General features: G+C 29.2%; 1 protein-coding gene across 3 annotated transcripts in view; it reads right to left on the bottom strand.

The window, feature by feature from the left end:
- LOC122630661 (patched domain-containing protein 3) overlaps window positions 1-12,500 on the bottom strand; it is a 51,263-nt gene that overhangs the window by 8,964 nt on the left and 29,799 nt on the right. For 2 of the 3 annotated variants that reach the window (XM_043815421.1, XM_043815420.1), the window contains 5 exons: window positions 11,335-11,611; window positions 10,656-10,866; window positions 9,868-10,053; window positions 8,541-8,884; window positions 626-826 (listed from right to left, as the gene is read on the bottom strand). In XM_043815421.1, coding sequence (XP_043671356.1) covers window positions 626-826; window positions 8,541-8,884; window positions 9,868-10,053; window positions 10,656-10,866; window positions 11,335-11,611 — 1,219 coding nt within the window. Of the gene's footprint in view, window positions 1-625; window positions 827-8,540; window positions 8,885-9,867; window positions 10,054-10,655; window positions 10,867-11,087; window positions 11,240-11,300; window positions 11,612-12,500 lie in introns of those variants that run through there. The other variant, XM_043815423.1, reaches the window with a different exon arrangement.

Below are 12,500 nucleotides of genomic sequence, written 5' to 3'. Positions count from 1 at the left end.
TTTATAAATCGTAACCCGCGTCATTCCTTTCCTTTAAAATTAGAAATAAATTCTCTAGTGCGAGAGAGTGCGAGATTAAATCTCATTATTTGTACTTATTTCGATAACAATTGTTGAAATAAATTATTTTCCTTCTACATAAATATACCCGTAAATACACAAATCCATATATATTCTTATAGAACACAGTTTCAATGCGTGTAAAATCAAAAAGTTTCCAAGATTGCAATAATCTTCGACGTCATTTACAGCAACGTTATTTCTTTACAATTACAGAGATACATATGCTTGTAAAAATATCTACATGGGAGATAATATTGGATAAGTTAAAGATGGCGAGAGTGTAAGAAAGTCTGTTGGTAAGAATATATAATACATACAACGTTCTCTTTACACTTTCACTATAAACGTGAATGAACGATTCTCGTATGTATCTGGACATCTTTTAAAACATCTTACTGGACGGACTAACGGACACCGAGTAAAACAAAGTGTTTACACGCGTACAGCAATACAGACATATACATATATATATATATATATATATATATATATATATATATATATGTATATAATAAGTAAATAATTAAAATGAACGTCAAATAGTATTTACATATTTAAGTACCTGAATAAATGCAGAATATTTGTACCGAAGGAAATGGCGATAAAATACCAATGAAGAACGATATCATATCGGTCAAAGACGTGATCGTGATCGACACAGCAGCCTCGCTCAAGGTTTGAGCCATTCTCTCAGGTACGGGTTTGGTAATACACGTTCGTCTCCAGGCAGCCAACATTACAAATGTATCATCGATTCCAATACCTAAAATATATAGATATGGTACACGTACACATACACACACATATATATATATATATAAACGATTATATAAATTAATCAAATGTAATTCCATTTCAAAATCAATAGAAGAAAGATACATACAAGATACACACACACATATACATATATATATGTACATATACAGATAGCATATATATATATATATATATATGTATATAGACATATATCTTTTGACAATGGGATTGAATCAAACAAAGGGTATTGATCTATAGTAAAATATAATGAAATAAAATACATAGGTAAATGTATGTAATTAGACCATTCGATATCATTGTTATTAGTATCGTTATATATTCGATTATTGAATAATTGTGTCAATAAAGAAAGAGAGAAAGAGAAAGAGAAAGAGAGAGAGAAAGAGAGAGAGAGAGAGAGAGAGAGAGACTAACGAGTCATATCTATTATTTAAACGGTAATGTATTAATACGATATCTATAATCATGCGTAGAATCATTATTTATTATTCATTATTCATTATTATTATTACTATTGTTGTTATTGTTATTATTGTTGTTGTTATTATTACTGTTTCGATTCATTTGTTTTGTATATATATATATATATATATATATATATATATATATATATATATATATACGTATCGTATGTAATACGAGCTAATTAATAATAATAAGAATGAATCACGAAATAGATGTATTTTAAATAATACAAGTCAAGATGTTTTTGGTTCATATTGATTATTCATAAATCTCTCTCTCTCTCTCTCTCTCTCTCTCTCTCTCTCTCTCTCTCTCTCTCTCTCTCTCTCTCTCTCTCTCTCTCTCTCTCTCTCTCTCTCTCTCTCTCGTATTTGTGAAAATAATAAATGTATGCGCCATCGTCGTTGTCATCCTTCCCCTTTGTCTTTGTCTTCGTTGAAATTATTTAAGAGCATAAGGAATTAGTTTTTAAAATGATTATCATTCTCAAACTATTCTTGTCGCGTGACTCAGGTCAACGATGTTCAATATTCCGACAGATTTGTCATCGAACCTCCCTTTATTTATTATTTTTATTTTCTTTTTTCTTAGTTCTTCTTCTTTTTTTTTTTTTGGTTTGTTCGTTCATCATGGAATCGTATATATATGGTGTACATATACCATATGATTATCGCATTAATTATACGGCGAGAAGTTTCGAACAAAATGACTGACTGTCTGATTATCTGACTGACTGACTGACTGACTGACTGACTGACTGACTGACTTACTGACTGACTGACTCGATGGGATGATTCAGTGAGTCACTACTTTATTACATGATTCAATTCAATGTCGTGCATATGACGAACGTACTTCCACGTAGGTATATTAATATCTTCTATTACGGTCTATTCTAACGATGGGAACGATAAATTTTGTTCGAGACATATACATAACTATGTACATATGTATGTGTATATACATAGAGGGAGATTAGTTAGGGTGAATCGATTATCTTTTAATTCCTTCCCCTTAAATGTAATTTCATTTCTCCGAAAAATTTGAAATCGAATTTTTTATTCTTATATCGAAAATGAAAGATTATACGTAGACGAGTCGAACGTTCTTAAATGATTTTCTTATCTGAAAAAGATTAATCGATATTATTTTAATATCATTTAAGAATAATTTCGGACCGTGATTGTCTAGTTTGGGAAAAAAGAGAAGTTGAAAAAAAGTTGAAATAGCTTGAACAAGTATGAATATAGAAATCGAGTCATTCATACAATTTTACTCCCTTTTATAATATTTATATATATATATATATATGTGTGTGTGTGTGTGTGTGTGTTTTTTTTTATTAAATAAAATACTTCGTATCGTCTTCAAATGAATCGGCAAAAATTCTTTTTTCTAATTATCATTTGAACATTTTCTTTAGCAATATGTTCTAATCCTTGTAACTTCGTTACGAATAAATATCTTGAAACAAAAACGTAAATGTGTCTCCACGAATTAAACTAAATAAAAAGAGGCGAAAGTTGAAAATAAAAAAATGAAAAAAAAAAAAAGAATTGAAAGAAAAGAAAACTATTTTATAGAATGTAGAATCACCTATAATACGATATATATATATATATATATATATATATATATATACATATACATATATATATATATATATCCTATCAATTATTTAACGCGAAGAGATCCATTTAATCAGACAATCGCATTTACAAACCTATCTATTATTTCATTTGATTTCGCTAGCAGACGAAAATACTCGTTGTGCTTCTGTCCGTATCGTCAAAGGGGTCAACAGCTTAATTGGGCTTTTAATTAATTACACCCTATGTTATATCGTACGATTTGATTTTATGTATCTATTTTATGTTGGTAAATATTTGTAACTAGGTTATAAATATTCTTTGATTGCAATCAACTTTTGAACAATGTTCTCGCAATCAATCGAATTCTTTTTTTTCCTTTCTTGTCTTTTTTTTTATATATATATATCGTCCTTAAATAAATAAATATATATATATATATATATATGTCGTAATAAAAATCATTTCGAGTAAATTTATTTCGATTAATTTAACGATAAAATCGATTTGATATTTTATTATGAAGAACGATAATGAAAATTAACGATTCAATTATGATCAGTAAAATTTTCGAAACGATCGTGTATATTTGTATATTATTATCCATTCATCATTAGATTCCAATTAGACGGATCGTTGAAAAAAAAAATAATCTCTCTCTACGTTAGAAATTTATTCGATCGATGAAGAGTTCAATAACTTCTATTTCAAAATCAATTTTAATAAGGATATAGAATTAATAATAAAAAATAAAATGATGATTCGATTTAAACGAATAAAATTTGAAAGAAGCTCGTGTGAAATATTTCTTACATTACGTTTATCTATTTAAATTAGATGGATTATATAAGATCAGATTCAAATTAGACGGATCGTTCAGAAAATTAATTCTTATTTATACAAAATTTATTCAATCGATAACGAGTTTAAGAAATTTTGTTTTACCAAGTCGGATTTTTATCAAGAAAAGAAAAAAAATTCCGATCTATTCAAAATGTCGGCAATTTTGTTTTAAGAAGAGAACGCGTGACCAAGGCGCCAAGGAAAATGGCGTCTCGACAATAGACTTTCCGTTATCCTCGAATCTTACGTAAAATAATCTTACACGTTATCTTCGTGGAAGCGTTACGTATTTTCGTACTCAGTTAGATTATTCGTTCGAGGCACATTTACATCGGATCGATAAAAGGAAGACGGTAACTTTGAATTACAATGATTTTTAAAAAAGAACTCTTAGAAAAAAAAAGAGAGAGAGAGAGAAACCATCGAGGATTTCATCGGATCGATGTGAAATAACGTATTTTCCGTGAGTCAACGCGTCGGGAATTTAAAAACGGGAAAAGAGAGAGAAATAGTGAAGGAGAGAGAGAGAGAGAGAGAGAGAGAGAGAGAGAGAGAGAGAGAGAGAACGAGACATATTTAAAAGCCGTCCGTGCTTTTCGAAGAAGCTTCGAAGAAGCTTTTATTCAGTTTGGAAAGCTCGACAACCAAGAGAAAGCTTTTAAAATAACGATTTACGATAACTATTCTACATATTCTACGTTTAACGATAAAATCGTGATTCGAACTTTTGTCTCTTTTTTTATATCCCTTTTTTATATTCGAATCTTAAGGGAAAAAAAAAAAAAAAAAGAAGAAAAAGAAATGAAACGAAAGGAGAAATTTGAAAAATTATTGAATCGAAATTATTATTAAGAAACTAAAGAGAGAAAATGTACGATGTCGATTTTTTTAACGTCGAATGATGTACAATTTTTTAATCTAAAGTTTTCGATAAAAATATAAAATAAATATATATAAATGAAAGCGTAAAATTGATGATTTATCTGTACAGAACTGAATGGAATAAGATGTTTCTCTTGACTGGAGTAAAAAAAAAAAGAAAGAAAAAAAAAAAATATCGACGATCGCTTGTGTGAAATTGCTCTTAAATTACTTATTGTTTCAATCTTTCATCTTACTATCAATTTGTTATATAGTCATATATATAAATATATATATATATAAAATTTGTTATAATCTATCTTTCAATCTTTTATATATATACATATATACATACGTACGTACATACATAAATACATACATACATAAATATATATATATATATAAAATCTATTTTTCAATCTATTACCCACACACAAACACACAAAAGTTGTTAGCTATAATATATCTTTTTCTAACGATAGATGTACTATCAATCTGCATATACACATATAATACATATATATATATATATATACACACACACATATTTACAACGAAATTATGTGAAAAGCGGAAGTCTCTCTCTCTCTCTCTATCTATCTATCTATCTATTCATCTATCTATTTATCTATTTATCTATTTATCTATCTATCTATTTTTTTTTCTGAAGACTTTTCCCTTTCCGTTGCGCTCGCATGCGTTCGACAGAAAATAAAGTCGATTTATTTCCATCTCTTTCTCTTTCTCTTTCTCTTTCACTTCTTTAAATAATTGCATTCGATCCGATCGACCGATCCCGACTGCGAAAACTTCAAACGACGGAAGAAAGCCGACGACGAGTAGTAGGCAGAACTACTTACTACTTACGTATTATTTCGGCTCGATGTCCTCGAAAAATGACGATCATTAGCAACCATTGCCTAACGACGAAATTACCCTAATCCGTCCACCATCGTTGTTAAAGTTATTACTATCAAATATTCTATAACGATATAGTATTCGTATTACACATTACGCGTTTCGAAATTCTTCGTGTTAAGTTATCGGATCGTATTTGTATTTGTAATAATATAGACGACCCAACCAACCCATCTTCTTTCGGTAAGAAATAAGGGTTGAATCACAATTTTCTTCTTATTGATTTTAAAACTCTTATTTATCTTCAAATCGTAATATAATTTCTGAACTCTATTGTTAGACGATTCGATTTGATTCGAATCAAATCAATAACGTCAAAAAATTGCATATTCTCTTGATTCTAATGAAGTTTCTACATTCATCGACAAAAAAACCAAAAAGAAAAAGATGAAAACAGAATTTTTATTTTATTTCCAATTATATTCTCCTTCCAATAAATATAATAATTATTATTATTTGTGTGTGTATGTGTGTTTTTTTTTTTTTTTAGTTTATAATTCCTATTTTTTATTTTTTATTTTTTCTTTATCCGACAAACGAAAATCTTTTGCTTTCATCGTAAATATATTTATTTATTCTTACGGGATTATCGGCTTTGTGCAATGCGTACACGTAATTTTCATGATAAACCATCATGCGTCAGTATTTTATGATAAGACATCACGCGACTTCACGTGAATCAATCATTGGTTTCGTTTAAATCGTATGATAATTTTATTCGTGATTAAACAAAAAAAAAAAAAAAAAAACAAAAAGAAGATTAAAAAAGAAACTCTTCGCCGCTAAAGTCGACGATTTGAATGACAATAAAAAGTTTGACCGCAATGAGAAGAAAAAAATTAAGTTATTTCATCGAAGTGAGCACACGTGGAATGTTTAATTAACGTCGCTTGATCGAAAAGTCACGTAATTCGATATACTTATAACACATGCATACGAAGAAATGCGTTGACTAGTAATTAAACTTTTCGACGTTATCTCTGATAAAGGAATAAAAGAAAAAAAAATAAATAAATAAATATAATTAAAAAAAAAAAAAAAAAAAAAAAAAAGAAAACGATAGAGAGACGTTAATATCGAAATTATATGATCCTTCACTTTTCTTACGAATAAACGAAAAAAAAAGAAAAATATAATTATAGCGTCAATTGCAAAATGGTTCCTCCTGTTTGAAATAGTCTTTAGGAATATCGAAAAATCACAATTAGTTCAATTTTCTTAATTAGACATTAATTCGTATAAATTTCCTTTCCCTTTTATTTCTTTTTCTTTTACCTCCATTGTAAAATAACAAGCCCTGGAAATTTATTATAATTCGTAAAATAATTAACCCAAAAAGTCTCGAAAGGAAATAATTGAGTTTTAATATCGTCGATGAAGTTTCGGTCCACTCGGTATAATGAAATTTTTTTTTAATATAGATACACACACACACACACACACATTTTCCTAAAAGCAATTTTTTTCGTATTCCTCGAGTACAGTTTTTAATCTCAATATACTGTGATCTCTAATTGCTATATTACCATACAGTAATATAAACTATTTCTCTAATGACTTCCTACTTTGAAAATCCATCTAGCTAACTGAGCTTCCACATAGCTCTTTCATATGGATTATTAAACTATTCCAACGTTGGCTTATATTTCGTAATATAAATTTCATTTATATTACGAGATAAGTCATCTCAGTTATCGGACATATACGTATGTATCTATCACTCTTCTTCTTATCGATCCTACGTGAATAAGAAAAAAAAAAAAGAGAAAAAAAGAAAAGGGAAAAAAAATAATAAATGAGTAAATGTAATCGAACAAAATACGAATTCTAATTAATACTAAATTCTACTCGCTAATAACCTCGTATCATTATACATATTCACAACTAATCAAAGATTTGAAAGCGTACTCGTTTCATTAATGTAATAACACAGTCAGCCATCTTGAAATTTCTAATGGAGAATTTTAACCTTTGGTAATAATAATACATTATTATTATTATATGAAAGTTATATATATATATATATATATTGAAAAGTCGTAAAAAAAAGTTGTAAACAATAATCTAATTTAAATGATCTATTTCTAACCCCTAATCGTGCGTAACTAATCCAAAAAGAAATCACATTTGTTACGCTTGGCTATATATAAATCGAAAAAAAAAAAAACAAAATTAACGAAGAAGATGAGGCGTGAATATTGCACAAGCGGCCGATGTCACTGTTCGACTGATTATAGGTCATAAAAACAATATTTTTCTATCGCGTTGAGAGAAAGAGAGAGAAAGAGAGAGAAAAAGAAAAAGAAAGAAAGAGAAAGAGAGAGAGAGAGAGAGAGAGAGAGAGAGAGTACGAATATAACTTTGATGTTCGATTTTCATCCTCATCCTTTAAACCTCTCGTCGCGTGGAAACCGTAATTACTATGCGCGCTCGCTTTACTAACGTGAGTTCGAACTTGCCGCGAATTGCTATTCCCTAAGCGAATGTTATTACGAACCTAATGCCGCCACGTCATGGCTCGACTAAACCCTATTAAGCTCGTTATATCTCATTTATAATATATATATATATATATATATATATATATATATAATAATTTTTAGTTAAATTAAAATATATATATATATAATATTAACATAATATGATAAACAATAATATATTTTTTATAATAAATATTATAGCAATATAAAGAAATTATTAATTATAAATATAATATAATATTATATAATATATATAAACATATAATATAATGTAATATATATAATATGATATATATGATATAATATAAATAACTATATATATATATATATTTTATTATATAATATATATCCTAACTATATATAATATACCCTAACTCTTGACACAAATGAACCTCAACAAAATGTGAACAACGTACAAACATTGATCATCCAATCGATCAATTTCTCTCTCTCTTTTTTTTTTTCTTTTCATACTATCATAAAAAAAAGAAAGAAGAACTTAAAAATAGAAAAAAAATTTTTTTTTTAAATATTGATATCTCACCAATCATTAAAAAGGGCGCAGCAAGATTGAGACCGATGAAATCGACTCCTAGGTACATGCAAAGTCCAAAAGCGGCAACGGTCGCCATACCGGCGGACACGTTCCCAAGAAGGCCAAGCCAAGGTTTGCTTCGTACCCAGTCGGTCATCATGCAGGTCACCACGGAAAAGATGCCCATCACTGCGAACGTGCTCGAGAAATACGGGACAATTGTTTTCGTATTTGCCTCCAACTCTAATTCCAATGTCCTCGAGGCAAATCGCGCGGTACTTATATGTTTGAAAATACCGCTATCCTCAGCCTCGCCAACTATGTTTAAAAAGGCTTCCTCCCAGGCGGCGCCACTGTATATATTTATATATAAAATAAAAATATAAAATTTCAATAATAAAATAAAATGTGTGTATATATATATATATATATATATATATATATATATATATTTGAAGCAATAAAACAAGAGTTTTGCGACCACTTAATCGTCGTTAACTCTGATCGTTTTATGATCATTCCATGGATCATTTTTATGGATGGATTGAAAAACTCTCAAACTGTAATATTCGCAGTGTCATTATTTAAAATCGCAAAAAAAAAAAAGAAGAAGAAGAAGAAGAACAAGAAAAAGAAAAAATGGTGATATCTCTGAGAGGTATACACGAAGACGTTATTTCCTCTTTCTTTCTTTCTTTCTCTCTTCTCTCAAGAAAGTTATATCTCTTCCTTAATTGGTATACGAATTTCCTTTCTATCCTTTACTGTTTCTTTTTTTCAACCGATCAAAGAGCATATAAAGTTAGAAAACCATTAAGATCTTTTTCTTAACGCGTACCGCGTGCGGTTAACGCAACAAAAAACACAGTTATGCTTTCTAACTGGGTCCAGATATTCCATGTGAAAATTTTAACTGTTAACGATTAAAATATACAATTTAGTAGGTTCTTGGTTGACCTGAAAAACCCTAAAGTCGATCGTAGGATACGATTCGTAGAAAGTAGATTTGGTAATCATCCTTGATATCGGAATAGTGAAATCGTACGACGAATCTTTTCTTTTTCTTCTTCTTCTTCTTTTCTTTTTTTTTTTTTTTCTTTTTCTCTCGGTTAGGTAAGCACAAGTCGTGTAACGTAAATTTTGAAAGCGTCAAGACGAAACGACGATTTGGTCTCGCTTTGCGCTGATGTAAGTTCGAGAAGGACTTCGATTTCTTTGGTTAGACCCTGGACATGATAAATCTCTCACGGATTGTCACTTATTCGCGTTAAACATGTTTGCACTGCTGTGACTGAGATAAGGAGGGGAGAGGTAGGAGGGGGTTCAATGAACTCACATAGCATCTTGCCGTGGGTTGTCGACGGTGATGAAGTAGGCGAGCTGGACCGAAGGCACCGACTCGATCGTTAGATCTTCGCTGATGACACTACCACCAAAGAAAACGGGAAATAGATGGGCGTCCCATGTCACAGGATTGAACATCACCGGAAACGTCAGGTTGAGCTCCCTATTTTCTACGTCCCTGGAGAAAAAACAAAAAAACAAAACAAAACAATTCGAACTGCTTGGATTCTAATTAAAAACAACAGCAAAAAGACAACGAGAAAAAATATATCCTTCCTTGGACATTACTTGATCGAATACAATGAAAAAAACATTTCCAAAAACAAGTTTTGGATATATTTAAAAAAAAAAATAAATGTCATCGATTGGACCCTCGCTTGGATCCCAATCGAATCCTCGTTTGGATTTTCATCGGGTACGAATAAAAAAAGTTGTATCTAAAAGCGCTTTAGACACTGCTCCTTCTGATTCGGATATAATGAAAATAAAAAAATAAAAGAAAAGAAAATAAAAAGAAAGGAAAGAAATAATTTTGTTATCGATGAAATGATTATCGTCGATTATTACAAAAAAAAAAAAAAAAAAAAGAAATAAAATAAAATAATAATAAATAAATAAAATTATCTCTTTTAAGATTGATTATAATAAATATGCACGTATTATTAAAGATCTTTATATATTTGCTAATTATATTTGTTCGACATTTTTATTTTTATTTTATTTTATTTTATTTTATTTTTTTTTTTTTTTTTATCGCGTACATATTTTGGTGACACTTACTCTATCACGTGATGAAGATTGAGAATGTCGTTATTAAAACATTCGTCGAGCCAACGTGCACAAATTTCTTCGTAGGTGAATATTTCATCCTCGTATTTAACTTTAACTTCTCGTATTATTCGATCCAACTCTCGCAATTCATTCCAAATCACGCTTCGCAGCATATTCGGATCGCCGTCTTTCGGAATAATTATTACATGGCCGAATCGACCTAACGAGAGAACGAAAGGAGATAGAGTTAGTATTTAATAAAAAAATAAATCACTAAAAAAGAACGTATATATATATATATATATATATATATATATAAATATACATGTATATAATATTTTATATATATACATATAAATATATAAAAAATAAGATAACGAAATCATCTGTTCATTTCAATGTCGTCAAGAATCAACTTTCACCAATTTCAAATCTATAATCAAATGAATCATTGACTCGTAACATTTAAAATGAATCATTTATTAAACTATCAAACGATAGTATCTATTCTAAATACAATCAATGTCCATCGCCGCAGTGGTTCTCAAACATAAAAATATTAAAACGAATCATATTTCGTCGATGGATGATCACTTGAAAATTGATTCATTTAATTTGTTCTCTCTTTTTTTTTTTTTCCTTTCTTTCTTTCTCCTTCATTGAAATATAATATCGATAAGAAATATACCTGGCCTGGTGATACGACCGACGTTAAACTGATGACTATAATTGACTTTGAAATATTGTTCTACTATAGCTCGCTCTGTCTTGCCAGGACCGTCTACCGGAGAGAAGAGATATTCCGGGTCGATCTCGTAGTGTATCCTTTGATATCCGGTGAAGCAAATGCAGGCCAAGAGGGTTGGTACGATGACAAAATAACCAGGATGATGGCCGACCACGAGACCGACCTTGTGAAAGGCACGGTTTAGAAAATCGTCGACGCACGTCAGATTATGCCACATCTGAAATATACAAAAAGAAACATACCCACATACATAGTATACGTCCAAATAAATACGGAAAAAAAAAAGGATCTGGTATTATATCTTCGATAATAAAAAAAAAAAAAAGAATATGTAAGACAAAATTGATGAATTAAAATTGAAGAATAAATCGAATGACAATAAAATTTAATTGGATTTAAATGATCAAGTAAAAAAGATTTACGAAAGGAAAGAAAGCTCGAAGGAGAAATAATAAAAATAGTAGTCGCAGCTAAGAGATTTTCTTTTTCTTTTTTTTCTTTTTTTTTTTTTTGTTATTGTTGTTGATATATATAGCTAAATTTTAATAACGTATTTGATATATATATATATATATATATATATATATGTATGTATGTGTAAATAATTTTTTTTTATATAGATATATTTTTTAATACATATATTTTTTTTTTAATAAACGTATATATACATGTATTAAAAAAATATATATGTATTTTAATACATGTATTAAAATATATATATATATATATAAAACATTGATGATAAGACGGATTTTCCTATAGCTTATAACAATACACATGATTCGTGGCACGCACGAGTCACACGAATGAAATTATCATTCAATGACACGAGTCATGATTTGCAGGTGTCGACCATCGAAGATACGCACGATCTGTTACAACAATCATCCGGGCACATAATAAGATCTTTCGTTGTATACGTATATACGTATACATATATGACGTCAGAAGATCACCTACTATACGTGTTTTAGTTCTAGATAAAGAGAGAGAGAGGGATATAGAGACCTAAATACATTTTCTAATAGATCTTGAATATCCTTGATTAATGATAACAATTATCGAAGAATGCGATTAGAAACCATTTTGCATAATTCTTTTTTTTT

This window comes from Vespula pensylvanica, chromosome 7 (assembly GCF_014466175.1).
Source record: "Vespula pensylvanica isolate Volc-1 chromosome 7, ASM1446617v1, whole genome shotgun sequence".
NCBI lineage: Eukaryota > Metazoa > Arthropoda > Insecta > Hymenoptera > Vespidae > Vespula > Vespula pensylvanica.
Note: the sequence above shows the minus strand (reverse complement) of the source record. Positions and strands in the feature narration are given on the sequence as shown.